General features: G+C 36.4%; 2 protein-coding genes across 2 annotated transcripts in view; one reads left to right on the forward strand and one right to left on the reverse strand.

Moving 5' to 3' along the window:
• The window catches only part of trim3a (tripartite motif containing 3a), a 35,167-nt gene extending 33,259 nt beyond the window's left edge, over positions 1-1,908 (forward strand). Inside the window, exon 14 of the mRNA XM_048161881.1 lies at positions 35-1,908. Coding sequence (XP_048017838.1) covers positions 35-187 — 153 coding nt within the window. The 3' untranslated portion in view covers positions 188-1,908. The remainder of the gene's footprint in view (positions 1-34) is intronic.
• On the reverse strand, positions 1,423-25,607 carry c4 (complement component 4). Its single transcript, XM_048161880.1, has 41 exons — positions 25,436-25,607; positions 23,343-23,535; positions 23,062-23,242; positions 21,894-21,964; positions 21,725-21,810; positions 21,431-21,513; positions 21,263-21,350; positions 21,069-21,174; positions 20,825-20,951; positions 20,509-20,624; positions 20,187-20,360; positions 19,798-19,995; positions 19,482-19,676; positions 19,238-19,381; positions 18,707-18,836; positions 18,510-18,584; positions 18,212-18,418; positions 17,712-17,829; positions 17,035-17,105; positions 16,797-16,936; positions 16,424-16,627; positions 16,275-16,326; positions 16,102-16,185; positions 15,108-15,311; positions 14,234-14,309; positions 13,910-14,066; positions 13,721-13,825; positions 13,472-13,640; positions 13,090-13,277; positions 10,970-11,125; positions 7,764-7,823; positions 7,591-7,681; positions 7,197-7,368; positions 6,997-7,084; positions 6,799-6,873; positions 6,508-6,607; positions 6,333-6,422; positions 6,148-6,240; positions 5,990-6,073; positions 2,175-2,319; positions 1,423-2,094 (listed from the first exon to the last, which is right to left on the reverse strand). Exons 1-41 carry the CDS (start codon positions 25,495-25,497, stop codon positions 1,953-1,955), a joined length of 5,100 nt encoding a protein of 1,699 aa, XP_048017837.1. The 5' UTR covers positions 25,498-25,607; the 3' UTR covers positions 1,423-1,952.
• Between the last annotated feature and the right edge of the window lie 301 nt (positions 25,608-25,908).

Raw genomic sequence — 25,908 nt, forward strand, 5'->3', positions numbered from 1 at the left:
ATTCATTAAAAAACTACATCTTTTTGTTGTTTAGGTGTTTGACAGTTCTGGCTCTTTTCTGTCGTACATCAATACGACGGCGGATCCTTTGTACGGTCCGCAGGGTCTGGCTCTCACATCAGACGGTCACGTGGCCGTGGCAGACTCTGGAAATCACTGCTTCAAAGTGTACCGATACCTGCAGTAATTAAAGACTCACCGTGGTGGAAGAGTTAACAAATATACTGTAAGGTCTTCTTCGGCATTTCATGTTTTCCTTTGCACAAGTCTCTGCACATAAATTTCCAGCCATTTGACTGATGTTGATGTGAACAAACCCAGGGCTTCATGAATGTTGCATCCCTATTTGATCAATTTGTTTTAATAGCCATTTCCTAAATGAATGTACTGTATATTGAACCCAAGCAAGTAATAACAGTTACTGTGTATATAACAGTGACCAAGAGGGCAGCTATCTGTGTGCTTTTACAAACACTTTGATGCAAAACTTAAAGCTGCTTATCAACCACCTCTGTTAAATTTATTAAGAATTGCAGGGAATAAAATGGGTGTCAATAAATGTTCCCTGGGCAAATGATTAATGCAACAGCTTAAGAATGACCTGTGGATGGAGCTCAAAATTCTCACATCAAACTGGCCTTTTGTGCATTGACTAGCTGTACATGTGTACGCGTTTGTATCATATGGTGTAAATTTGATCGCCATTGATTTGCTGTAATATGGTTTTTTGGAGATCCACTCTCTCTTAGTGCGCTAAAGCTCAATATTAAAGTAACCCAGCTGTCAATGTGCTTTACTGGCTTTACTAGAACTGCTCGTAGGTTCATCGTGCCTCTGATTTTAAAACTGACTTGGGCTTGCTACATATCACTGACCACAAGAGCACAATTGACGTATTGCATGCTTTGTATTCACGTAAAAAGGTTATAAAGCAAGTTTATTTATTTTGTACACAATGGTATAATGTACAAGTTATTTTTCTAAGTTGAAGTGTTTTGTTTATCTGCAGTTTAATGCCTTCAGTGGTTTTCACAAGGTGTACAAAGCTAACGTGTAGTGAAGTACAAGAGTTTTTTTTCTTCATACATTGTCACCACATCAAAGGGAATGTTAATCTGTCATATCAAGATGCCGAAAATATGAACGTAAAACAATAAGGGAGAATTAAATCACACAGCCACTGCTGCATTTTAAGTTGCCAAATTCAAAAAAGAACAATTTTCAGGGTACTAGCCATAGTTTTCCATATTACTGAAGCATTTACTACTGTTTTTTATTTTGTTTTATTGCTTGTTTTATATGAATGTAAGAAAATGATTGAAAAATTTAAAAAAAAAAAAAAATACTGCATTAGAAATGACAGTTTGATAATTTTGTCCCGGATGTTACACCACGAAATACACGAAAGCAATGAATTCTGAATCAGGACAACATCTGTACTTTATATGGACTCATGAACATGTGCAAGCGATAAAAAGCCAGTGTTCTTTAAGCCACTAAATACAGTATTCTGTAATAAAACTGTACAGTGTATAACCACAACAGGACATAGTATTTAAACTGCAATAATGCACTCTTGAATATTTCTCAAAAATGTAGCATCTCTTAAAATACCCCTAAAAAAAAAAAAAAAAAAAAAAGAGTACCTTTGTTTTATGGTGTTGCAATACTGAAAAGCTAAAGGACAAGTCATGTCAAACAGATAATAGCTGGGATTACTGTAATAAATTTCTTCCATTTGACTTCCCTCTATGTAAAGGTAACTTGAATCTACTGTATTGCCAGTACACACAGAAAACTGAATTGAATTGTTTCAGACTCTATTTTCCAATGTACCAAACAACTGTAACAGTTTCTTTATATTTCAGTATGCACTAGAAATAAAAGCACATGATTTACAGAGCCAAATATTGATGTTTTAAGTGGTTATTTTACCGTCTTCATTACGTTTTCTAAATATCACAGCGGTTAATGGGGTGTTGCGTTATAAATTCTTTAAGAAGAAAGCAGGCGGAGCGGCTTGCGGTTGCTTTGCATTTCTTTTCTTCTGGTATCTTCTCGATCCACATGTCACTGTTCAATATGTACCTGAAACTTCAGAAGGAAAATGAAAATTGCTTTTTGATTTATAAAACATTTAGTTTTTTCAATAAACATCAGATTTCAAGGCTTACTGTTGTCCATCGTTATTCCGAACAGAGACTGCATTGTTCTGACCCATGATCAGATATTGCGCTTCATTATTTAGCTCCAATCCATCACAAGATAAGCGCAGTATCATCTGACGTGTGACATCTTTCTGGATACTAGAGTCCAGCCCTTTAACAGAAAAGATATATTATTTATTGCGGTAACAATTTTCAATTAGGTTTTACGTTATTAGGTATAATGAACTTTACAGAATCTACAACTTGAAGGATGTACGGTCAGCCGGCAATTATCACAAAATAACTCTCAATAGCGTGGTCAGGTCGGGGTTCATTTTGCGATACTAGGTTAATGGCTGATGGTACACTGCACAGATAAAACAAAACAAAAAAAATATGTGGACTATGGACAAGAAATGTTGGCTGAAATAATCTTATGATTTTACCTGTATATTATCTTAAAGATTCCGTTATGAAAAAAGTCCATTACAACCAGGCCCTAAAACTATTCAATTTACGAAGAACTATTCAATTTCTGTACCTGAAAATTGTATATTAAGTAGGCAACTAGAATGTAAAATAACACTGCCTAGTCTTCACAGGACAAATTAACATAGATTAATCCTTATTAAAAAGTTAATTATTCAGTCAAGAGCAGTGAGTGTTTTTTATATGAGGTATATTAGGCTGCTGACACTTTAAGACCAAATGCACAGATCCAATATACCGATACATTCTGTACACAAGCGTTTTCTTAACTGTTTACGTTTAAGACATAACCGACCACTAGGATACTAGTAATTTTAACATAATTTTGTGTGAATTTCTCAGTTCAAACGCAAGAAGAAAGACAAGAAAGAGCTCAATTTAGTAAAAATGCTGCCTTCGTAGGACACATTTCAAGATAGGAAGGCATCAAGGCATGTCCGAATCCAATGTTAGCTTCACTTCCTGTCTCCTGATCGATGTTTGCTGTCACTTTAAGACCAAATGCACGGATCCAATATACTGACACATTTTGTACACAAGTGTTTTCTTTCTCAACTGTTTACATTTATTTAAGACATAACCGACCACTAGGATACTAGTAATTTTATCATCATTGTGTGTGAATTTCTCAGTTCAAGCGCAAGAAGAAAGACGTGAAAGAGAGCTCAATTTAGTATTTGCGGCTTCCTGGTGCTCGCTTCGGATGTTTAAACTTCCCACACTGCACGCGAGTAATGAATTGAGTATTTAAATATAAATATTTACATGAATATTTTATTAGCAAGGCTTAAACTTTCGTGCAACACTGGCCTGTCAGTGTCAACTGTCCTGGGATGCATTTCCCAAAGCGAACTATGGTCGCAAGTTCCATCGTTACCAATAGAGTCCAATGGGACTTAGACCATAGTTGGCTAACGATGCTTTCGGGAAACGCACCCCTGAGCGTTTGTTCACGTTAAAGGTGCCCTAGAATCAAAAATTGAATTTACCTTGGCATAGTTGAATAACAAGAGTTCAGTACATGGAAAAGACATACATTTAGTTTCAAACTCCATTGCTTCCTCCTCCTTATGTAAATCTCATTTGTTTAAAAGACCTTTCAAGAACAGGCGAATCTCAACATAACACCAGCTGTTACATAACAGTCGGGATCATTAACTCCCTGAGGTCTGAAAACGCGCCGGCGCGTTTTCAGGTTTTTTTTCACATTGCAGCAAAACAGACTTAAAATACTCCATTTTTTGTCATAGAGACATAAGTAATACATCAATTGAATCTATAGAATATCTTTTTTTTATTTGTATACACTCAGAGTAAAAACAAAATGTGCTTTTTGCAAAATAAAGAAAACTAAAATGATGTATGATCTGTCCTCTCCCTCTGAACAAAGTTTAATCTGATAGTTCTCAGAAAATGAACTATAACTTAGTGAATACTAATCACAAAAAAATAGACTTAGGTCTAAAGACACGTTGAAATGTCAGGTTTTAAATCATATAAGTCATATCGAAAACAAAGATTCTGTGTTTATTTAATCTGTATGAAAATAGACACATGTCAGAAATCCATGATTCAGCTCATTATCCGCTAATGCGGCCACGCCCACGGAGCCAGTGCTATTCAGACGCAAATTATGAGTCAATACAGGCATACGTCATCTCAATCGTGTATTTATTGTCTTGAAAAGTGTTTATCTGTATGTAAAAGCCTGTATGTTAGTGACCTCTGGAAGACATGCTGTTAGTTCCTGGTTCTTCTTCTTTAGAATAATTTGTGGACTAAATGTGTACAGAGAGCGCCCTCCGGCTACAAGTATGAATTAAAAACATCATTCCTGAAATGTCCTCTTATTCTTTGGAATAAATTGTGGACTAAAGGTGTACAGAGCACCCTCCGGCTACAAGTATGAATTGAAAACACCAGCGCTCATAGTGATAACAATGAATATAGAATAAATATAACTCTTCTGTATAGAAAATTGACATAAACATATGAGAATCCATCGATATTTCTCCAAATGTGAATGCTTTTAAACTAAAAACCTATATTCAGACTCTTTGCATCACAGAAATACATTATATTTTAAAGAATATAATAGAATACCATTATTTTAAATTGAGCTGAGACATGATTACAGAGGTTTTTTTTCACAGCCTACCTGACTGAAAGGCCTTATTAATATGCAGCACCATTAGAGGTTCTTTAAGCAATTCTTTTGTCTTCTCAGGTGTAAATGACCCATTATTCATGATGATTCACGCCTCCACGCATACTGTGTTTCTTGACAAAAAGTGTCTTACAAAATCAATATATTGTGTTATATGAACAAGTAGGCATTATAATTTTTACATAATTCTGAAGCAAAAACTCTAGTCTACAACCTCCAATACCCAGAAGTCTTGTAAACACAGATTTAATATATATTTTTGTCCTTATTTCAGTGACTTAATTTTTTTGTTTTTTCAATAACCACGCATAAACGTTATTCCTTCAAAAACACAAACATGTGCATACATGTTCCTTACATATTATGGTAGCCTAGTTTGTGCTGAATACAGTGTAATGACACCTTTGTCATTAATATGTTTATGAACAACTGAAAAAAGCACAAATGTCAGGGTATGTCAAAACTTCTCCAGGCCCCAAATCAGCCTCAGACTCCAGAGGGTTAATATGTACGCCCCCAATATTTGCATATGCCAGCCCATTTTCAAGGCATTAGACAAGGGCATGCAGTATTATCGTCTGGATCTGTGCACAGCTGAATCAACAGACTAGGTAAGCAAGCAAGAACAATAGCGAAAAATGGCAGATGGAGCACGAGATTTAAAGGGTCGCAGCCTGAATCGGTGCATAGTTAATGATGCCCCAAAATAGGCAGTTAAATTTTTTTTTTTTTTTAAATCTATGAGGTATTTTGAGCTGAAACTTCACAGACACATTCAGGGGACACCTTAGACTATTAGATATTACATCTTGTAAAAACTGGTTCTAGGGCACCTTTAAATGTTCTCGCAACATTGTTAAAGTTCATAAAATTGTTACCAGCCAATTGCCGTTTCATATCCTTTTTTTTTTTTTTTTTTGTACTTGCATTTGGCGCATGGCGAGTGCTTATTTTAGGACCTGATTACAACGTACAAAACAATCGGTATAGCAATAAGACACAACAATTGTAACATGTCCTTTGAGGTCATTTAAGCGATAAACAAGACGTAAAATAGTGTCAGTTGCGAATATATGAAACAAGGGAAAACTAGTCCACTTATGTAATACGAGAGACATGAATGTGGTGCAAAATAATGTCACACTATGATCAACCAACTTATTTTTCAGTTACCCAGATGACTTACCAGTCTGAAGAACATCAGTGATTAATGCGGTGTAGTACATAAAAACTTCATCGCTGCTTGAGTTGAGAACTGTAATCACATAGACTATAGAAAACAGAAACAAGTATAGTGTTAAAACTTGACAACATATTTTACATTATATGACTTTAGTTTCTCACCATAGTCAACGGTAGGATTGTAGCAAGCATATCTACTCCGGGTTTTGCTTTCTATATCCTTGCTGAAGGTGACTTTCAGCTTTGGACAACCACCTGAAAAGTGTGAAATGCACATCTTGTTTCCACTTATGCATTTGTATCCCATGTGTTAAAATATAATCACAGTACACTACAGTTTTTCTTACCTTCTGCACATTTACACACATCCCCATCACACAGTTTGGAGATCATTGGGCTTTTCTGAGGGGCTGTATAGAATATGCCACATCTCTTTTCTGTGTACCACATTGAATAGCATTAGTCAGTGTTCACCACTCAAAAGTGTTATCAATAAATGTTCTCTTAATAGCATTTGATGACCTGGGCTGTAATAGTCATATATGACAGCAGAAGCAGGTTGAACAAGGCCCATGGGAACCACCTGGTCAGCACCAAACTGAAGACACTCGGTTTCGGTGATCTGTAGATATGAACCATACAATCAAATCATTTGTGTCTGCTGGATCTGTTGCATAAGCACTGATTAATAAAAGTAGAGCCAATTTAACTCCTTAATGACATTTATGTTCATATTCAGCAGTAAAGAAAAAAGAAAAGATGCAAATCATATTTTAAAAAGAAAGAATTTGAAATTCATGGGACTTCCATTACCTTTGCATAATAAAGATAGACTTTGTTATGGTGGATTTCATAATGATCAATAAACTTCTCTGAGCCCTTTACATTCTGTGGGGAAAAAAATTAGAAATGAAATAAATTCATATTTAAATGTCATTTTTATATCACACTGCAACTAAACAAAGGCAGGAAATAATGCTTTTATGGTGCTTATTAATAAAGCATATGCACATGTTCCAAATCTTTGATGTTTGGTATCAGTCCACTTAGGAGTGAGATGTCCACCATGACCATGCCAACAGAATCCTTCTTTTTCATGCTGTGGGAAGACAGGAGAAAAAAAAATAGTTGATCTCAGAGAGGCCAAACAATTCTGCTGAACATTTATATAACAAATTTTAAATGCAAAAAAGATTGTTTACTGTGCTCACCCCACACACACTGTGTATACGAGTGAACTCTCTTTCTTTGGCTCCTCTAAGATTTGTCTCTTTCTGCGGCTGCGAAGATCAAACCATTCTATGCTACTCATGGGCTCATCTTTTTGATCTTCCTCGGCTTCGTAATTGTAAAAATCATCATACGTTTCATCATTGTGATTTTCTACAGAAGAGCATAGATGACATTTGTAACTACTCCTCCTCAACTGTCTGAGGTCACACACCTCACCCAAATATTAGATGCTTGACATGTGCAACTTTGAATAAAAAATGTATAGTTTTAAAAAAAAATAATAATAATTTATACATTATACACACAATTCAAAATGTATTTCTTATTCAGAGTGACCTACAACAGCAGCGGCTGTCATATAATGTTACATACTGTATTCCAGCTCTCCTTCCACTATAACACTAAGGTGAAAAAGATCACAGTATGATTCATCCTTCTTCATAGTTCTGTATGTCTGCACAACCTGTAACAAGCAAAATGCCATTTAAAATACCATGAACTGAAACATCATAAATCAACAATACAACAATACAAAAACTTCTTACTGCTAATGTTCCGCGGCCCGTTCCCTGAACATTTAGGGTAACTTTACCCGGATTTCTGACCTGTGTAAACAAGTTCAGGTATAGTGAGGATTTTTTATGTCATACTTTATCACATATTTGAAGACCAATAAAATCACCTGGGTTTGACATTCCACATTAAAACTGGATGTCTCAACATATTAAAACATTTGTTCCTTTTTTAAAAATTAGTTGCATCAAAGCCATGAACCTACTTTCTAGTCACTCGAATATGGAATTAGTGGGAGGGGCTTATTCAAGAAAGGAAAAAATCTGGGCAGTACAGGATCAGTCATAACTTTTTTTAAATGTAAAGTATATATATACTGTATACACACAGGTGCTGGTCATATAATTAGAATATCGTGAAAAAGTTCATTTTTTTATTGTAAATTATTTTAAAAAAATGAAACTTTCATTTATACTAGATTCCCTACATGTAAAGTAAAACATTTCAAAAGTTTTTTTTTTTTAATTTGTTGATTAGAGCGTACAGCTCATGAAAGTCCAAAATCCAGTATCTCAAAATATTAGAATATTTACATTTGAGTTTCATTAAATGACCATCCCTACACTATAAATTCCGGGTATCTCTTGTTCTTTGAAACCACACTAATGGGGAAGACTGCTGACTTGGCAATGGTCCAGGAGACAATCATTGACACCCTCCGCAAAAAGAGTAAGTCATAGATGATCATTACTGAATGGGGTGGCTGTTTACAGAGTGATGTATCAAAGCATATTAAATGCAAAGTTGACTAGAAGGAAGAAATTGGGTAGGCAAAGGTGCACAAGCAACAGGGATGACCACAAGCTTGAGAATACTGTCAAGTAAAGCCGATTCAGACACTTGGGAGAGCTTCACAATGAGTCAAATGAAGCCGGAGTCAGCGCATCAAGAGTCACCACACTCCGACATCTTCAGGAAAAGGACTACCAAGCCACTTCTGAAACAGAAACAACGTCAGAAGCATCTTACCTGGGCTAAGGAGAAAAAGAACTGGACAGTGAACAGTGGTTGAAAGTCCTCTTTTCAGATAAAAGTAAATTTTGCATTTCATGTTGAAATCATGGTCCCAGAGTCTGAAGGAAGACTGGAGAGGCACAGAATCCAAGCTGCTTGAAGTCTAGTGGGAAGTTTCTGAAGTTAGTAATGATTTGGGGGGGGCGTGATGTCTGCTGGTGTTGGTCCATTGTGTTTTATCAAGTGCAAAGTCAATGCAGCCATCTTCCAGGAGATTTTGGAGCACTTTATGCTTCCATCTGCTGACAAGCTTTATGGAGATGCTGGTTTCCTTTTCCAGCAGGACTTTAGCACCTGCCTACAGTGCAAAAACCACTTCCAAGTTGTTTGCTGACCATGATATTACTGTGTTTTATTGGCCAGCCAACATGCCTGACCCCTGAATCTATGGGATTTTTCAAGAGAAAGATGAGAAACAGTCGATCCAACAATATACAGATGATCTGAAGGCTCAATAGTGCCTCAGCAGTGCCACAGGCTGATCACTTCCATGCCACACTTCACTGATGCTGTAATTTGTGCTAGGAGCAAGTCATTTGCTGTAATATGTGCTGCCGATCAAGTATTGAGTGTACAAATGAACATACTTTAAAGAACTTGAACTTTTCTGTTTTGAAAATCCATTTTTTGATTGATCTTAGGAAATATTCTAATATTTTGAGATACTGGATTTTGGACTTTCATGAGCTGTACGCTCTAATCATCAAAATTTAAAAAAAAAAAAAAAAAACCTTTTGAAATGTTTTACTTTACATGTAGGGAATCTAGAATATATGAAAGTGTCATTTTTAAAAATAATTTACAATAAAAAAAACTTTTTCACGATATTCTAATTATATGACCAGCATATATATATATATATATATATATATATATATATATATCCGCTGAAGATTGTCAAGAGAAATGGAGTGTTCTCTTCCAAACAATTTGATAAAGATTTTAAAAGATAAAATAAAAAGCAGAAAATTGTTGAACTTCTATGAAGTTTTCATAATATGACATTAAAACACATGCTGTGGGCTCGAGTGTTGTGTATACCACATCCTGTAAAGATGACAAATGTTGCATTATGTGTGTAGGTGAACATGGGTTCTGGGGGATAGAAGCATTGTTGTGTGTAACTGACAAAAATGAAGACGGTTAGGAAATAAATGTCTAGCAAGGTAGAAATCTGATAAAAATGTACAATAAAAAATGTGTGTATTGCTTAAACCATTGACACAAATAGAAAATGCATTGACGTAAGTAAAAAAGGTGATAGACAAGTAACATAGCAATTGACGCATGCAGGTAATATGTTAATGCAAGTAGAAGCCACATATGCGAAAATGAAGAGATAAAGTGCGTCAAAAGAGAATATAAAAACAGAGGCCTTTATAGCTCTCTGTGTAGTTGTGTAGTTTTGCATACAAGCAAGCAGACCGCAGCTCAGAAGATCAAAGAAGACACCTGATTTTCTTAGAGAGAACATGTACCGAGTAGAGAAGAGGGTAAGCTTTAAAATGTAATTATTTATCTGGCCCATGGAACTTCCAGCTTAGCTGGCATAGAGTGATGTATTTAGCTTTTGCCTTTGCAAGAAATAATACAATGAGAATGAGGACTGCCCTCAAACTCTGATAGTATTGTCTCAGTCTGTTTATTGTTGTAGAGTGAGAATCCATTTGGGGTATCAGAAGTTGACCGTCTGAAAAAGATAGATTTTTATAAAGATATCCTGACGGACTTTACAAAGTTAGTCAAGGTTGCCAACCAGTCGCAACAGAGTGGGCCGTGGGAGTGCATTAGCAGTCATAGCTGTCCTCTGAGAGCGAAGAGCCAGCTGTGGTGGACTGAATGGAAGGCTAACCCACCCGACCCAGGTAGGCTTGGTTGATATCTGAACCGTAGGCGAACAGGAGGTATGGTAGTGATCAGAAGTAGACCCTGAGATAATATAGTCTAAGAAGAAAATATTATACGCCTACCTGACTCCTCCTCAATCTATAAAGGTAAACCTTTTACAGAAGTTGAGTAAAATGAATAGAGGAAGTGGCTCGTGACCAAGATAGTGTTAAGTGGTCGCGGTAGAAACCACCCAGGAGGTGATGTGGCACAAGATATAAAAGTCAACTTTTAGGAATATACTAGTACCATTACTGTTTTAAGTAATCTTTCTTACCTTAACGGCTTCTGCAGTGAGCGCATTATATTTGGTTAAGCGTAAATCTTCTTTTTTGCCATTTTCATGGCACAATTCCACCCTCAGATCCAAGTCTCCTACATCGTTGTTCTGTATGCTGTATTTGGACAGAGCCTCAAGGGCCACGACTGTATCCTATATATAAAAATATATAAAAAAAAAAAAAAAATGGATTAATGCAAACTGGAAAACCAACACAAAAGATGGTAGAATTGGGGCTTACAAGTTTAAAATGCTAATGTGTCAAAATTACTCGTCTTGGGCCTAACCTTTTCACATTGTCTTGTCATCTTACACTGTTTTTAAAAAGGTTGTATGTTTTTTGAAATAAGGAAATTCATTTTGGTTTAAATTATGATATATGTAAAAGGTACACTGTTCAAAAGTGTGTGCGTGTTTTTGAAAGAAGTCTCCTATGCTCACCAAGGCTACATTTATTTGAACATTAAAACAGTGAAAATTGTGAAATATTATAAATTAAAATAACTTTAAAAATATTTTAAAATGTAATTTAGAGTATTCTTGTGATGGAAAAGCTGAATTTTCAGCGTCATTACTCCAGTCTTCAGTGTCACATGATCCTTCAGAAATCATTCTAATATGTCTAATTTCTGTCATTAAGAACTCAGCGTCATGTCGTCCCAAAGACGTAAGACCTTAGTTTGTCTTCGGAACACAAATTAAGATATTTTTGATGAAATCCGAGGGAATCTGATCCACACATAGAAAGCAACGACATTGCACCTTTTGGCGTCCAGAAAGGTACAAAAGACATCGTTAAAACCGGCAACGAGAATACTTTTTGTGTTCAAAAACAAAACAAAAATAACGACTTTATTCAACAAATGCATCTGTCCCCTGTAAAACTGCTATTTTCGTTGCAGAGCTTCAGTGTTTACGTCTGAATGTAGGCTCACGTCGTGCTACTCACGTGACCAGAGCCGGCCAATACTGAGCCACCGTTCGAACGTAAACGCTGAAGCTCTGCAACGACAACAGCGTAGCAATATGACAGGGGACAGACGAATTTGTTGAATAAAGTCATTATTTTTGTTTAATGGTCCCGTTTTTCGTGGTTTTTTTGAAGCTTTGATTGTGTTTATAGTGTGCAATATAACATGTGTTCATGTTTCGCGTGTAAAAAAACACAGTATTTTTCACATAATTTACTTATCTGTATACCGCTGTTTCCACCGTCATAAAAACGGGCTGATGACTTCCTTGTTCTATGAAGTCCCTCCTTCAGAAATACGTAACGAGTTCTGATTGTGCCAGCGGTTCCTGTGTTGTGATTCGACAGCAGCTTAGCGAACCTTGCCCGGAAAGGTCACGCCTCTTACCATAATGTGGAGATGCACGCGCTCAGTGTTATTGTAAACATGTCTTTAATTTTACCCTATCAATTTGAGCCGGAATCAGACCCGGTGATTGGACTGCGAGATGAAAATAACAGCGTTTCGACGACATGGCGACAAACACACTCTACAAACGCAACTCTTGTGTATTCCTGTGGGCGGAGGTTAGTCTGTTTTAGTGACGTCATTAAAGAAGGAAGTAGAGGGATGTAGTCCAAACTGGCCGTTCGATGTAGGCGACTTCTGTTAAATAAAATATCTCGCTTGGCATTGAACTTTGAGCTTTAAAATTTTACAGATTTTATTTATACTCTAACAACAACATTACACACTAACTAAAGTTTGAAACATGAGATCACGAAGAACGGGACCTTTAAGGTTGAACCACTGTAGTCACATTGCCAGTTTTAACAATGTCTTTGCACCTTTTGAGGTCCAGAAAGGTACTAATGTCATTATCTATGTGTGGATCAGATACTCTTAGATTTCATCAAAAATCTCTTAATTTGTGTTCCGAAGACAAACGAAGATCCTACAGGTTTGGGACGACATAAGGGCAAAGAACTTATACTGACAAGAAGTGAAAGCCAATAGAACGTTCTATTGCAACACCAGCGCCCAGCAGCAGCCCTACGCTTCCGCGATGAATGATTTTGTGATTCATTCTTTCTTTGAATAGAAAAAGAAATAATTGGGAGTAAAGTCACATTCAACATTTTATAGTTACATTTTTCTGCAACCCACCTGTGTGGACTGGAATCCACCACCATACTTGCGCTGCTCTGTCAGCCAGTTTGCAGCCTGTTTAGCAGTCTTCATGTCACCCACAGACAGCATGCTGAGTAGAGCATATGCTGTGGCCTCCACAGACTCAGCATCAGCTTTACCCACTAATTTGCCTCTGCCACCCTTGGCATTCCAGAAACACTTTGCTGTATAGAAAGATGATGCATGGATAGGATAATATGATAACTGAGCTGAATAACTGTGACCAAATTTTTTCAAATGCTAATAAGACATGCATCTTCTGCAGTTTTTGAGAATATCTTCTGCTGTGTTAAGTGAATTATGTTTTAAGAGAAAGAATTCAAGAGATACAATTGCTGGTAATAATTTAATTACTAACTGTTGTCACAATTAGCAGTGTCTTTCAGCTTCTGCTTCAATCGCTGGGCTTCTGCACTTTGACGGTCATGAAAGGTCAAGGCATAAGCTGTGATGGCAAGCGAATAGGGACTTTCCAAAGCATCAAACTGCCCCTCTAGATAAGACTTTGCTTTATCCATAGCTACTCTCTGGAAATAAACAGAGGTTTGTACAGTTTATTTAGTAGTTAATGAATAGAAGAAATACTCTGCCACTATTAATATGTTACCAGTTCTGTATCACTTCCCAGCTCGTACACTTTCAAAGCATGGTTCATTGATATAAGGAGAAAGGCAGTTAAGGGGACCTCATCTTTGGCCTGTCCAACTCCTCCCTGAGGGCAAATATTTTGTCTATTTTCAGTCAATGTTAGCAATCAATACAGAACAAATAAAATAAAAATGCCCTTTGGTTGTACCTTCATTCCTCTGTCATATAGGCGATTGGGATCATCCCATGCACCGTTGCTCTTCTGTTTGGAAATGAGATAAGACATGGCCTCCTGAATATACAAGTCATTCACATTGATAATGTCCCGAGACTCCGTCAGCTCCTTTGCAATAAATGCAGTAAGCCTGAAGGAAGGTTGGATAGAAGATGAAAAATAAATCACTATTGCACTAATCAAAAAAACAAAAGTCTTAAATTATGTATGGATTTAGTTAATATATACACACACACACACACACACACACACACACACACACACATATACATACATATAAGATAACCAAAAACATACCAAATACTGCTGGGAGTCCTCAGAAAGGCTCCGTAAGAGCCATCAGTTTTCTTGTATGTGAGGACTGTGTTGTAACCTGGTACATAAGAAGTTGAAACCAAGATGTATGCGGTATTTGAACAACCTAACATTAGTCAGGTAATTTAATACTAAATACTTTTACATAATGGTGGGCCCAACAAAAAATCTTGTCTCTCATATTTATATGCAATTATGTGATATATAAAATACTGAAAAATTTTGGGGTCAGTAAGTTTTTTTTTTTTTTTTTTTTTTAGAGAAAATAATTTCTCAACAAGGATACATTCAATTTAAGAAAAGTGATAGTAAAGGCATTTATAATGCTACTAAACATTCTATATCAAATAAACGCTGTTTTTTTTAACTTTCTATTCATCAAATAATCCTGAAGAAAAATATATCAAAGTTTCAACAAAAATATTAAGCAGCACTACAAACTGTTTTCAATATTGATAATTATAATAAATGTTTCTTGAGCAAATCAGCATATCTGACCAAAGACTAGAGTAATGAATGGCGAAATTCAACTTTGTCATCACAGCAATCAATTACATTTTAAAATACAAAATGGAATTTGATCAAATAAATGCAGCCTTGGTGAGCAAAAGGGACTTCTTCCAAAAAAACAAAACAAACAATCGCACTGACCCCAGGAACCTGATTTCAATAGAGGGGGAAGAACGCAATTTAAATTGTGGGGGACCCCCACCCAGAACGTGATTTCCACCAAGGAGAGCCCACAGCAATAACCTGCAATGGGGCACCAGATACTCTAGCTACGGCCCTGATCATAGCTTATGACCTATTTACTTAATGTTTTGTCATCTGCAGGTATCTCATAATGGATACGCACCAGTTTGGATCATTGCTTGGGCCTCATCTCTTCGTTCAGCTTTCAGTGATATCCATTGGTTGGTGGCATCCAGGTACCTCATGGCATGAATAGCAGGAGACATCTTTACCATAGTCTGCTCCGCACAGCCAGTGGGCAGCTGAATGAGTTTATCAATACCCTCCAGGTTTAGACAGTTATCTACTGACTCACCCATCACCCCACCTGGAAAATAACAAGGTCATTATATATATATATATATATATATATATATAACAATTACAGAAAAAAAAAATCTGAATTCACAGTATGTGTACAGAGCAAATGCAAAGAGTTATACTGAGCTATACTGAACAGGACCACGTGTTTGCGCATAAATATATAACTGACTCATGCGTGCTTACTGTATGACTCCTATACATCACTGCAGTTGTCTTTACTTTGAATGCAATCCTCAGCATCACACTTTACTAGCGAGACGCTGGTTTGCTTTATCCAGCCAAGAAACATAGTTTGCATATTATCTGGCCATACAACGGTGGGGTGTTTTGACATTCATCTCAGTGGTGTGCAGTGGCGTTTTAAAATGAGGAGGCAAAGTCCTCACATTTTTATATATGCCAAAATAATGAAAGATCCTGTATATACTGTATATCAAATGTAAATGTATGTCCTTTATTCTTAATTTTCCTGGTTAAATAAACATTACATAAAAAGAAAGACCAAATGCATCCTATTTTGTATTTTTTGCAATAACTATGTAATGTTTATTACATAAAGGCAAGTCTCCTGCTGTAACTTCGCTGTTGGACACTTACTTTATAAAAACAAGTGATATTTGTGTTGTTTTATTTTTTGTAATATCAATTATTTTCTCATCGAGGTTTTTTTTTTTTTGAGGAGACACTTCCTCCTTTGCCTCCTAGGAGAAAACACCCCTATATATATATATATATATATATAATATATATATATGGGGTGTTTTTCTCCTCCTCCTATATATCTCCAAACTCACCTTTTAAACTCAAAAAGATGTCTGACTCTGTCCCACCAGGGATCTCATCATCAGGGAATGAAATATCAATCTCTAATTTCTTCACTGTGCATAAAAAGACAAATAAAAAAAAAGTTTATTACAATGATGAAAAGCCTAAGAACAGATCTACTGATTATGTATTGGATTCTTACATTTTGGATCAATGTTGTACTCTTTGTCAATAGAGGCGATTTCCCCTTCCCCCTAAACATGGATTCCAACAAGAGTTTTTAGTTGTCATACTGAATTACTTGTAGAAAATCACAGTATAATTGTGGTATGCCATCTTAACACACTTTACCTCCACACGGAGCTCCTTTTCAACTCGGTCATTGGCAGTGTCTGAGGCATAAGCCAGCACAGTGATGGGGATATTTCCGATAACAAGGGGGACCACGGTGAAATAAACAGCCACTGCTGAGTTACCAGGAACCATGACCTCCTCCCTCACCTCACTACCACCAGCAGTGCACAAACCTTCCTTCTTATTCATCTTTACTATTACCTATAGAGACACATGATACGGCATTCTCAGCCATTAAACTGGAACTAGAGTTTTGCTGAGTTTCTACAAAGAATTTTAATCTTGTTTGTAACACTAGTCATTTTTAGGCGTGTGTCTTTGTTGCTGGTTAGTAATAATAGCACCTAAAATAAAGATTTATTAAATTTACCTTTAAACTCTCTTGCTTGTAATTGTACACAACAGCTTTAATCTGAAGCTGCTCATTTCTCTTCACAGAATAAGGAAGGTTGACAGACAAAAAGAAATCCTGGAAGACCCTCAGGGGCTTTGGCTCTGCAATGCAGAATCCTGGGGGGGGGAGAAGAAAAAAAAATGAGCACACCATCTAAATAGCACACCAAATGGTGATATATATGAACAAAGGCAAATTTTGAGTTAATGGCAACCTTTTGTGGAGGAAATGCCCACAGCCTGTACTTCCCAAGTGGTTATAGAATCAGGAGCAACTGCTCCATGTCTTAAAGTTCACAAAAGACAAAAAAAGTATTTACATAGAACATTTATCATTTATGTTGGAGATAATTTATTCTGTTAATCAGAATTACAGTATATATAATATATTATATATTATATAATCAGTTGCAAGAAAAATGGCTGCAATATAACAAAGAGTAACAAATTTAAGGGGGTCTGAATATATATATATATATTTTAGTTGCAAGGAAAAGTATGTGAACCACTTGCAGAAAGATTTTAACAAAATGAGAGATCATACAAAATGCATGTTATTTTTTATTTAGTACTGTCCTGAGTAAGATATTTTACATAAAATATGTTTACATATAATTCATAAGGCAAAAAAACAAACCCCGTTCAAAAGTTTGTGAACCCTTGATTCTTAATACTGTGGTGTTACCTGGATGATCTATGATGAAAACTTTTTGAATTTGAAAATCAAGGAATATTGTACTTAATTTTCTTCCAAGAAACATGTAAGCATCTTCTGTTTATATATATATATATATATATATATATATATATATATATATATATATATATATATATATATAATTCATTATAAAATTGAAATATTGTCAAATATAATATCTGATTAATGGGTGACCTGATAATGCCAGTCCTATCCGATGCAATGACTGTCCACATCCATGATTGTGGGAAATATTTGCGGAGGTAGATTGCATCCTCATTAATAACAATTTCATCCAGTGTGTCGTCAGTGACTACAGTGAGAGACAGAAAAAGAAAGTACATTTCAGCTTTTGGAAGTAGCATACCTTAACCTCCATGTTCTAAACAAACAATTTTTTGAACAGTAATAATAATCATTTAAATTATAGTTGCAGTGTAGCCATTTTCATATATAGACAACATTTTAACATTATTAATAATAATATTATTAAGGATACTAACACTAAAAAAAAAAAAAATCAATACTATTATAATTATTATAAGATATAATAGGATAATACACTAAACTGGCTTTACTGCTTACTCATTTCTTTGTCTGTTTTGATTTAGAAAGTCAAATCACTAGAATTGTGCAATAAATGTGGTTTTAATCCAAGAAAACCTTTCCGAGAAGTTATGCAAGACAAATAGTACCTCTTCCAAGGCTGGTTTTTCTCTTCTCCAATTTCTCCCTCTTCCTTCTCACATTTGCAGCTTCACAGCATTTTTTAAAAGCGTTACGACAGCTGTCCGATTCTTTTACTCTTTTGAGACGCTCATCACAGGACGTATGCATTTTGCCTGGCCTTGGCCTTACACCATCAAGACAGCATTTCCTGTCGTGGTTCTTATAGTGATTGACTGTGGTGATGATATTATCATTTGACATGATTAAAAGACAAATCATGCGAGGAATGAACAAAGATTGTCAAACTGTTGTTTTGCATCTTACCGACTGCGTTGTATTTTTCAACATAGTCTGCTGCTCTCCTGATGCGAGGTTCAGGTTTAAAGTTACACTTATGGTCTGAGATGAAGAACAAAACTGTGTTTATCACACTTTCATGCTTTCATTTACACTGTTCTTGAATAATAATAATAATAATAATAATAATAATTCACAAAATAGAATGTCAGCAGGTATTTTACTTGGAATTTTAGGAGTTTCCAGATCACAGTTACAAAAGAAAGTTAGCCCAGCTCTCTGCAGAACAGCACTGGAGTCCTCTCCTCCTCCGATAGAGCAGGCCAAGTCATATGAGTTCATATACTCAAACATCTGTGGGGAAAAAAAACAAATCATCTCCACCATGAGCAGCAATACTGAAAAGGCACATGCACTATTTTAGAAGCACTATAGCATAGCATGGGTGCTGCTACCAAGAAGCGCATGAAGACAAAAATTCAAACAAAATAATCTTTAACCCAAAGAGATAACAGGAGAGTTCAGGGAAACAGACAAAATGAACCCTTACATTGACCACATCAGACAAAGAAAACAGGAAACACTAGGCTTAAACACCAAGGAGAACCAATAAGATAATTGACTGAACAGGTGAATGTAATCAATAATCAGACACACTGGGAAACTACATCCTGACAAGCATTGCACACTAGATATGCACAAAACTCCAGTTTTGATTTTGTACATAGTGTACAGTATAGTCCCAAATGTGTTACCTTTTGAAGGCTTAGTTTGTTTTTGTTCAGAATGTAAACTGCTGAGTCCACTGCAGCAAGAGCAACCTTGGCCTTTGGATCTGTTCTGACAGTCACCTTAAACTCAGTTGCAGGTTTTATCTCAGCCATTGGATCAATTTCTACCTGCACACAAAACAGTATGTGGAAACTGCTTCTAAAATAATCTAATATAATATCACTTCACCGGATTTAGATTCTGAATGACAAATCGCCTCAGCTGTACCTTGCCTTTGCAGACATCTTTCACATCGACCCACACAGAGTCAGCCACTATTTTTTCTTTTGGTGAAAGGCCTGTAAAATAGTAGGCGACCAGGCGAAAAGAAGGCACCATATCCACATTGACATTCAGATTGACTGTTGTGATTTCAGTTCTTGGCACTCTCCCCACCTGCACAATTTGTCCCTTACTCCAAACCTGTTGGGGTATTATTTATTTTTAAAATGTTGGAAGACATTAGATTGAAAATAAAGCAAATCATTGTTCACTGGTAAAGACCTACTCATAAAAATTAAATTGAAGCTGAAGCTGTTCTTACCATAAAATAAAAGAAAGTTGGTTTTGCTGCACCCTGAGGTGTAATATCCCGTAATGTAACTTTCAAGTCTTTTCCAGGCTGTAAGAACTGTTTCTCCACTTCCAAACTAAGATAGCTGTGTTCTTGAGCTTCTATTGCACTGGCTGTCATCTTTTCATTGCTACGAATTATCTCCTGGTCTCTCCCCTCAGCAAAAACCTGCAAAATATGGACCATATAAAATGGACAGTACCAGTCCTGGATGCTGACTGGTCAAGAGCCACAAGAATACATAAAAGTTTTATACTGTTGTTGACAGCATATTCAAAACAAGGTAACTGTATATTGTGGCTCCTTAATTTGGACTTTCGAATGGAAATAAAGATATCAATTATCATGTGAAATCTCACCGTTATAGCTAAATTCTTAGCATGTGGCGGTATTTGAAATGACATGGCTACATCTCCCATTTCATTTCCCCAGCCCTCATTTTCCAAAATTTGTTCTGATGGTCCTTCTATTCTAATAGTGGCTGTAAATTTCAAGTTTGGGACTCTTTTGCCATCTGGATAAGTTGAAGTAGCCTGTAAAAAAAAAAAAAAAAAATCAGGAGTAACCAAATTATTTATTTTATTTGTGTATTCAATGTGGTACAAACATATACATATAATTTAACATTAGAGAGGGATAAATAGAACAGATTTGAGTTAAAAATATCTTTAGGCCACATACCAAAATGGAAAACCTGCCACCGGGAGTGAAATATGTCTTGGTTTTTGACAGATCAACAACATATGGTGATGTCACAATCTTCACAGAAGAACTTTCAGCTTCCTCTAGATTGCCACCTGGATAAAATGAGTACAAATATTTATAATGATATAATTTTCCATCATTAAACATATTTTAATATCCATCTTGGGATAAATAGTAACTCTAAGTGAATAAAATAAGTGCATAAGATGGTCGGTGTATAATAAGATAAGGAAAATTGAATAATTTCATCAATATAATTTTGCACTTGTGGTAACTAGAATTTTTTACTCACTTGCTTTTTCCAAAACCGAGACCGCAATATAAAGATAATATCCCTCTATATGGCCTTGAGTGTTATTTTTTGATGCTGTCTTTAAGTCCTCAGTGAGTACATGTGTATTTGCAGTGCCATCCTTTACCTACATAACAGAAGAATACAAACCAATAAACCAAATCAGATACTGACAAGTACACTGTATGTTTTTAATTATAAGAAACATTTTAGCTTTTTTTCCACTGCAAAATGATTGACTTACTTCTATCTGTTGTTCAGTGCCTGGAAGATATATCTTATTACCCTTTTCATCAATAAGTCCAAATCGAACATATGCTATCCCGTCGACCCCCTTCCCATAAGTATATCTGAAAACACCAAAAACCAATGAGTTACATGGCAAAATCTGAAGTCAGCAACAAACCCCATCAGCATGTGATGAAATAATGTATGTACCTTGCAGAGATGTTAAATGGAAAGGACTCGCTCTTCAAAACATGGTAAGGCTGTGGTGCCTCAATCTTAACCTCAAATGTTGGCAAAACTACAGCGAATGAAAGGTTAAAGTGACCGATTAAATGAGAATTCTTAAAACAGATGCATCTGCAATTTCATAATACCTACCGTATTCCTTGACCTCAAACTCCAATGCTGATTTAGATTCAGGGTAGTTATGGAATGATGCAGTGATTTTCCATTTGCCTGCCCTGAAGGATTAATACAATTACACATAATATATGAGTGAGGTTCATTACAAGTCCATAGCTATCCCCATGATGTAATGTTTCCCACTGTATAAGAATATACTGCGTATGCACGTGATTTTTACAACCAAAGCTTTAATCAAACTCTATATACATACTTTATTTAGTGAATGTGTTGTTTAGTGTTCATTTAGTGCTCATGTAGTTAACTTACAGCTCCACTTCCGGTAAAGTGATAGTTTTTTCCAAGATTTGGTCAGAAAGCAAAATATGATTGTAAACAATCAAGCCCTTGCAATTCTGTAAAAAGAAAGTTTTTTACCTGCTCATTCCAGGTAATTGTGCTTATTATTTGCATTTGATCATGGACACTAACAACTTACAGCTATTTGAACGTGAATTTCATCCTTTATGGGGAGCATGTAGTTGTCTAGGATGAAGATTCTATATTTGACTGAAAAACATAGAATAAAGAGAAATTAAAGTGGCTCTTTTTTAATACTGTTAAACAAATAATACAGATTTAAAGGCACAATATGTAATTTTTCACCACTAAAGGACGCTTATTCAAAACAAAGACGTAGCTTGATGATGCCTTGATTTCGCGGAATCATGGGAGGTGTTGCTTTCACGTCTATAGCCGGAAAAGAACAGGATAGGACTGACAGGACTCAGGCAGAAATCATTTTCATGGATGAGATAATGTACTAAAGATTAACATTATGAAGCAGAGTGGGGCTGAAAGCCGTTGGAGCAGCTCTGTGCGTTTGCTCGGCGGCTACTATGAGATACTTGTTGCACACTGCACTAAGCTAGATCGATATTTAGCATGGTAAAACATGGTACTCGTGGTAAATCAAGAAAATGAGGTGTGGCTGAAAGCCGCTGGAGCGATTGCTAAAGAGAGACAAGCGTGACACACGGCTCGAGAGCAGTGGAGCTTTTATTATGCCGCAGACAACCGCTTCTGCTTCTTCCGGTCATGTGTATGTGGAGTAACGTAGTGCTGTTTTATCATATAAGATACATTTGTGTGTTGAAAGTTGTTTGCTCAGTGGCTACTATGAGACTGCAGTAAGCTAGATCAATATTTAGCATGATAAAACATGGTACTTGCGGTAAATCAAGAAAATGAGATTTAAACAATAGGACTTACTGCGTTGAGCTATATAACAATGATTTGTTTTCTGTTGATGAATGTATCCAAACAATTGATCACCTGTCTAATAAAAGACATAATATATTAAAGCATCTTTGGAGTTTCCATGGTTTCTACAGAATAAAAGCGAAAATCAAGGGTAACGCGGTTATGATGTCATTGACAGGCAATGCATGGTCACGGCCCGTATCCTGGTTAAAATTGCTTATTTCTCTGGATTTAAAAATTCTTGGAAACATTTGGGATAATGTAAGTACACAAAAGTCAATAAAATATATAACATTGTTCTAGTCTTTTTTGGGGGATATTTTTACATATTGTGCCTTTAACGGAAGTAAATTATAATAATAAGAAAAATTAATAAAGGAAGAATGTGAATAGTCATACAGTACCTTTTTCCCCTGGGTTATAAATGGGCTTGTCTGTTTGGATAAAAATGTACCCCCTTTTAGTTGACAATAAGATGTTGACTTTTTTGACATTATTGATTCTGTCTGCAAAGACATCATTGCTTTTGGCTGCAAGCTGAACATATGAATCCCTTTTTGTACTTCCATACTTCTTAGGATCAACCTACAGTATATGGGTAAGAAAAGACTTTGGCAGTTTATTTAAAAAAAAAAAAAAAAAATAGATTTTAACACTTTTAAAAATCTGAAGTGTACAGACTCACCTTAAGTTTTACCACAGCCTGGTAGTTATTGTCGTTATTGAGCATTATCGATTTCTTTTCTGACAGAATTTTTAAAGGATTCTGGTTTTCAAAGTATAGATCCATACTCGTTGCTTTAGTTGCTCCATGAAGCTGCACACTCACAGTCTCTTCCACTCCCAAGTGAATTGTATTTGGAGCAACAATTAGGCATCTGCAGAATAAATGCATAAACATGTATATAAACACATTGACCACAGCAGTGAATGTGATTTCACTAAGTACAGCATGTTCCTGGATCAACATCTTTGTTGATCCTGGAACAACATTCCAATCAACCAATCAGATTTGAGGGACAAGTTTACTGTTTTTGTCAAGTTTAGGCTTACAACCAGGGTTAGGTTAGCCTGGGTGCCAGCCCGAACCCCGCCCACAACATTTTTTGGACGGGAAGTTCGGTCTGGACTCGATCCATTGTGGAGTAAAGCTGCATTCACGTCACCTAGTATTTACCGGAATCTTGAAATGACAACACGTGACGTTATATTCGGAGCTGTTCACGTCCTTTTGGTCCTTGGACTGGGAATTATGCGTTTCCATGGCACCACTATCAACGCCTTATAAATCAATCTACAGCGGTCAGGTGGTACATAGGCCACGTGGTACATCTGGGAGCTTTCAGAAAACTCCCAGCTTACAAGCTGTAATTACAAGCTCTACGAGGACGTGAACGCTTTTTACAAGCTAGAATCTTGTAACTACAGGAATTACGAGGCCGCGTGAACGCACCTTATTTATGCTCGGCTCCCAGAAGGCCGAGCCAATCAAATTGCCAGGGCAGTCTTTAATCGATGATGGACAGGCTATCTGCGGTTACGTAACAACCTACGTCATCAAAGAGCGCTTGGGGAGTTTGATTGACAAGCGATCTAACCAATCAGAACGCCGCATCCGCCATTTTGTCCGACAAAGCAGTCAGGAGTTAGAAGATTAACATCGGTGGAGTTAAACTTGAAAAATTGTGCATATTGACGTCTTTACGCGTTTGAAACAACATACATTCTCATGTTCATTCATGTTTATTTGATGCTATAAATGGACTAGTAGGAAGAGATGATCGGTTAAGGAGCCTCTTGAGCTGAGGCGCTACAGCAATCTGTCACGATCATGGTCACAACACATTAAAGAGCCACAAAACGGTTTTTATTGTTTGAATTTTTTAATAACTACACAGTTTGAAAGCTGGGACTTTGTTTAATATCATAAGTAACCTGCTCTGTCTCGTCTGTCGATGTGTTGTCAGTTTCCTCTTTGCTCCGCAATGTATTTTCCACTCTGTGGCGTGACAGCGCCACGGCTTGTCGGACAAAGCAACAGTAACTAAGGGGGGCGAGTCTTTGCGAAAGGTCAATTAGTTTACAACAATGATGGCTGTTGTTGAAGAACTGAGATGTGTAGATTCCGCCATCGCGTCCGTTATAAAAGATATCGGCAGCGCATTAATTTTAAAAGAGGAACAGAGGACCACGATCAAGGGATTTGTCGATGGGAAAGATGTCTTTGCCGTCCTTCCTACGGGATTCGGCAAAAGTTTGATTTATCAGCTGGCCCCGATGGTCGCTAAGAAGAGTTCTGTTGACAACTATGCGTCGCTCAACATACGTCACTTACTCTGTAGCTCTGATTGGTTGTAGGTCTATCCAATTGAGGTCTTTCCTGGATCGGTTGAAATACGCCCCCATAATGAAAGCCCAATGGAGCAGTATCAGACTCATATTCTGACTAGAATTGAGTATGACCACGTCAGGCTAGGGTTAGGTGCTTCCACATCAGTGTTATTCAACTATAATTTCCCTCTAATTTTAGAAATAAGTTATGGGTAGGGTTAGGTTTAGAGGTTTGGAAAAGGTTAGGACTAAATTTTCGGATAGGAATGTTGTTCCAGGATGAACAAAATATGTTGATCCAGGAACATGTCTTACTTGGCAAAATCATGGTAACCATACAACAGCAGAGCTACTGATAAGATAGAACAAAATGCAAGAAATGTGTAATTATGAGAAAACAAAAATTGTTTAACATTTGGAAAACTAGTCAATAATTCTAGTACTTACGTCGGTCCCTGTGCATCCGCTACAAGAAAAAACAAAAATGCAAAAAAGAGAGGGCAGATCATCTTGCTGTTATACCTTGCTCATATGTGATTATTCCAGTAGGACAGCTACTAACATCACCTAGCTACTAACTGAGAAAAGACTACGAAGGCTATTTCCCAACTTCATCAAATTGTGCTTTGACTCACACACACACACACACACACACACACACACACACAAAAAGGAAAATTCTTGGCAAAAAAATTGTATGGTCATGTGATTTACAAGAAATCTTGTTTGTAACAGAACACAGCAGGCAGCTGTCTGGAGCAAAGGCAATGAGAAAAGAAAACACCAGTCTAATTAATACAGTACATTCTAAATTTTATGTCTCTGTATTAATTTTAGTAATGTGATTAGATGGATTTTTTTCTTAGCTATTCCACCATGTACATGGTTGGGTATGGAAGCTTGTTTCATCCACGGAATAA

This window comes from Megalobrama amblycephala, linkage group LG16 (assembly GCF_018812025.1).
Source record: "Megalobrama amblycephala isolate DHTTF-2021 linkage group LG16, ASM1881202v1, whole genome shotgun sequence".
Lineage (NCBI taxonomy): Eukaryota > Metazoa > Chordata > Actinopteri > Cypriniformes > Xenocyprididae > Megalobrama > Megalobrama amblycephala.

Coding starts and splice junctions, on each gene's coding strand:
- c4 (XM_048161880.1), bottom strand. CDS start 25,497: ATGATCTGCCCTCTCTTTTTTGCATTTTTGTTTTTTCTTGTAGCGGAT. Junction 19,382..19,481: donor AAGATGTCTGCAAAGGCAAG/GTACAGCTGAGG, acceptor TTTTGTGTGCAG/GTAGAAATTGATCCAATGGC. Junction 14,310..15,107: donor CCAAGCAATGATCCAAACTG/GTGCGTATCCAT, acceptor CTTATGTACCAG/GTTACAACACAGTCCTCACA.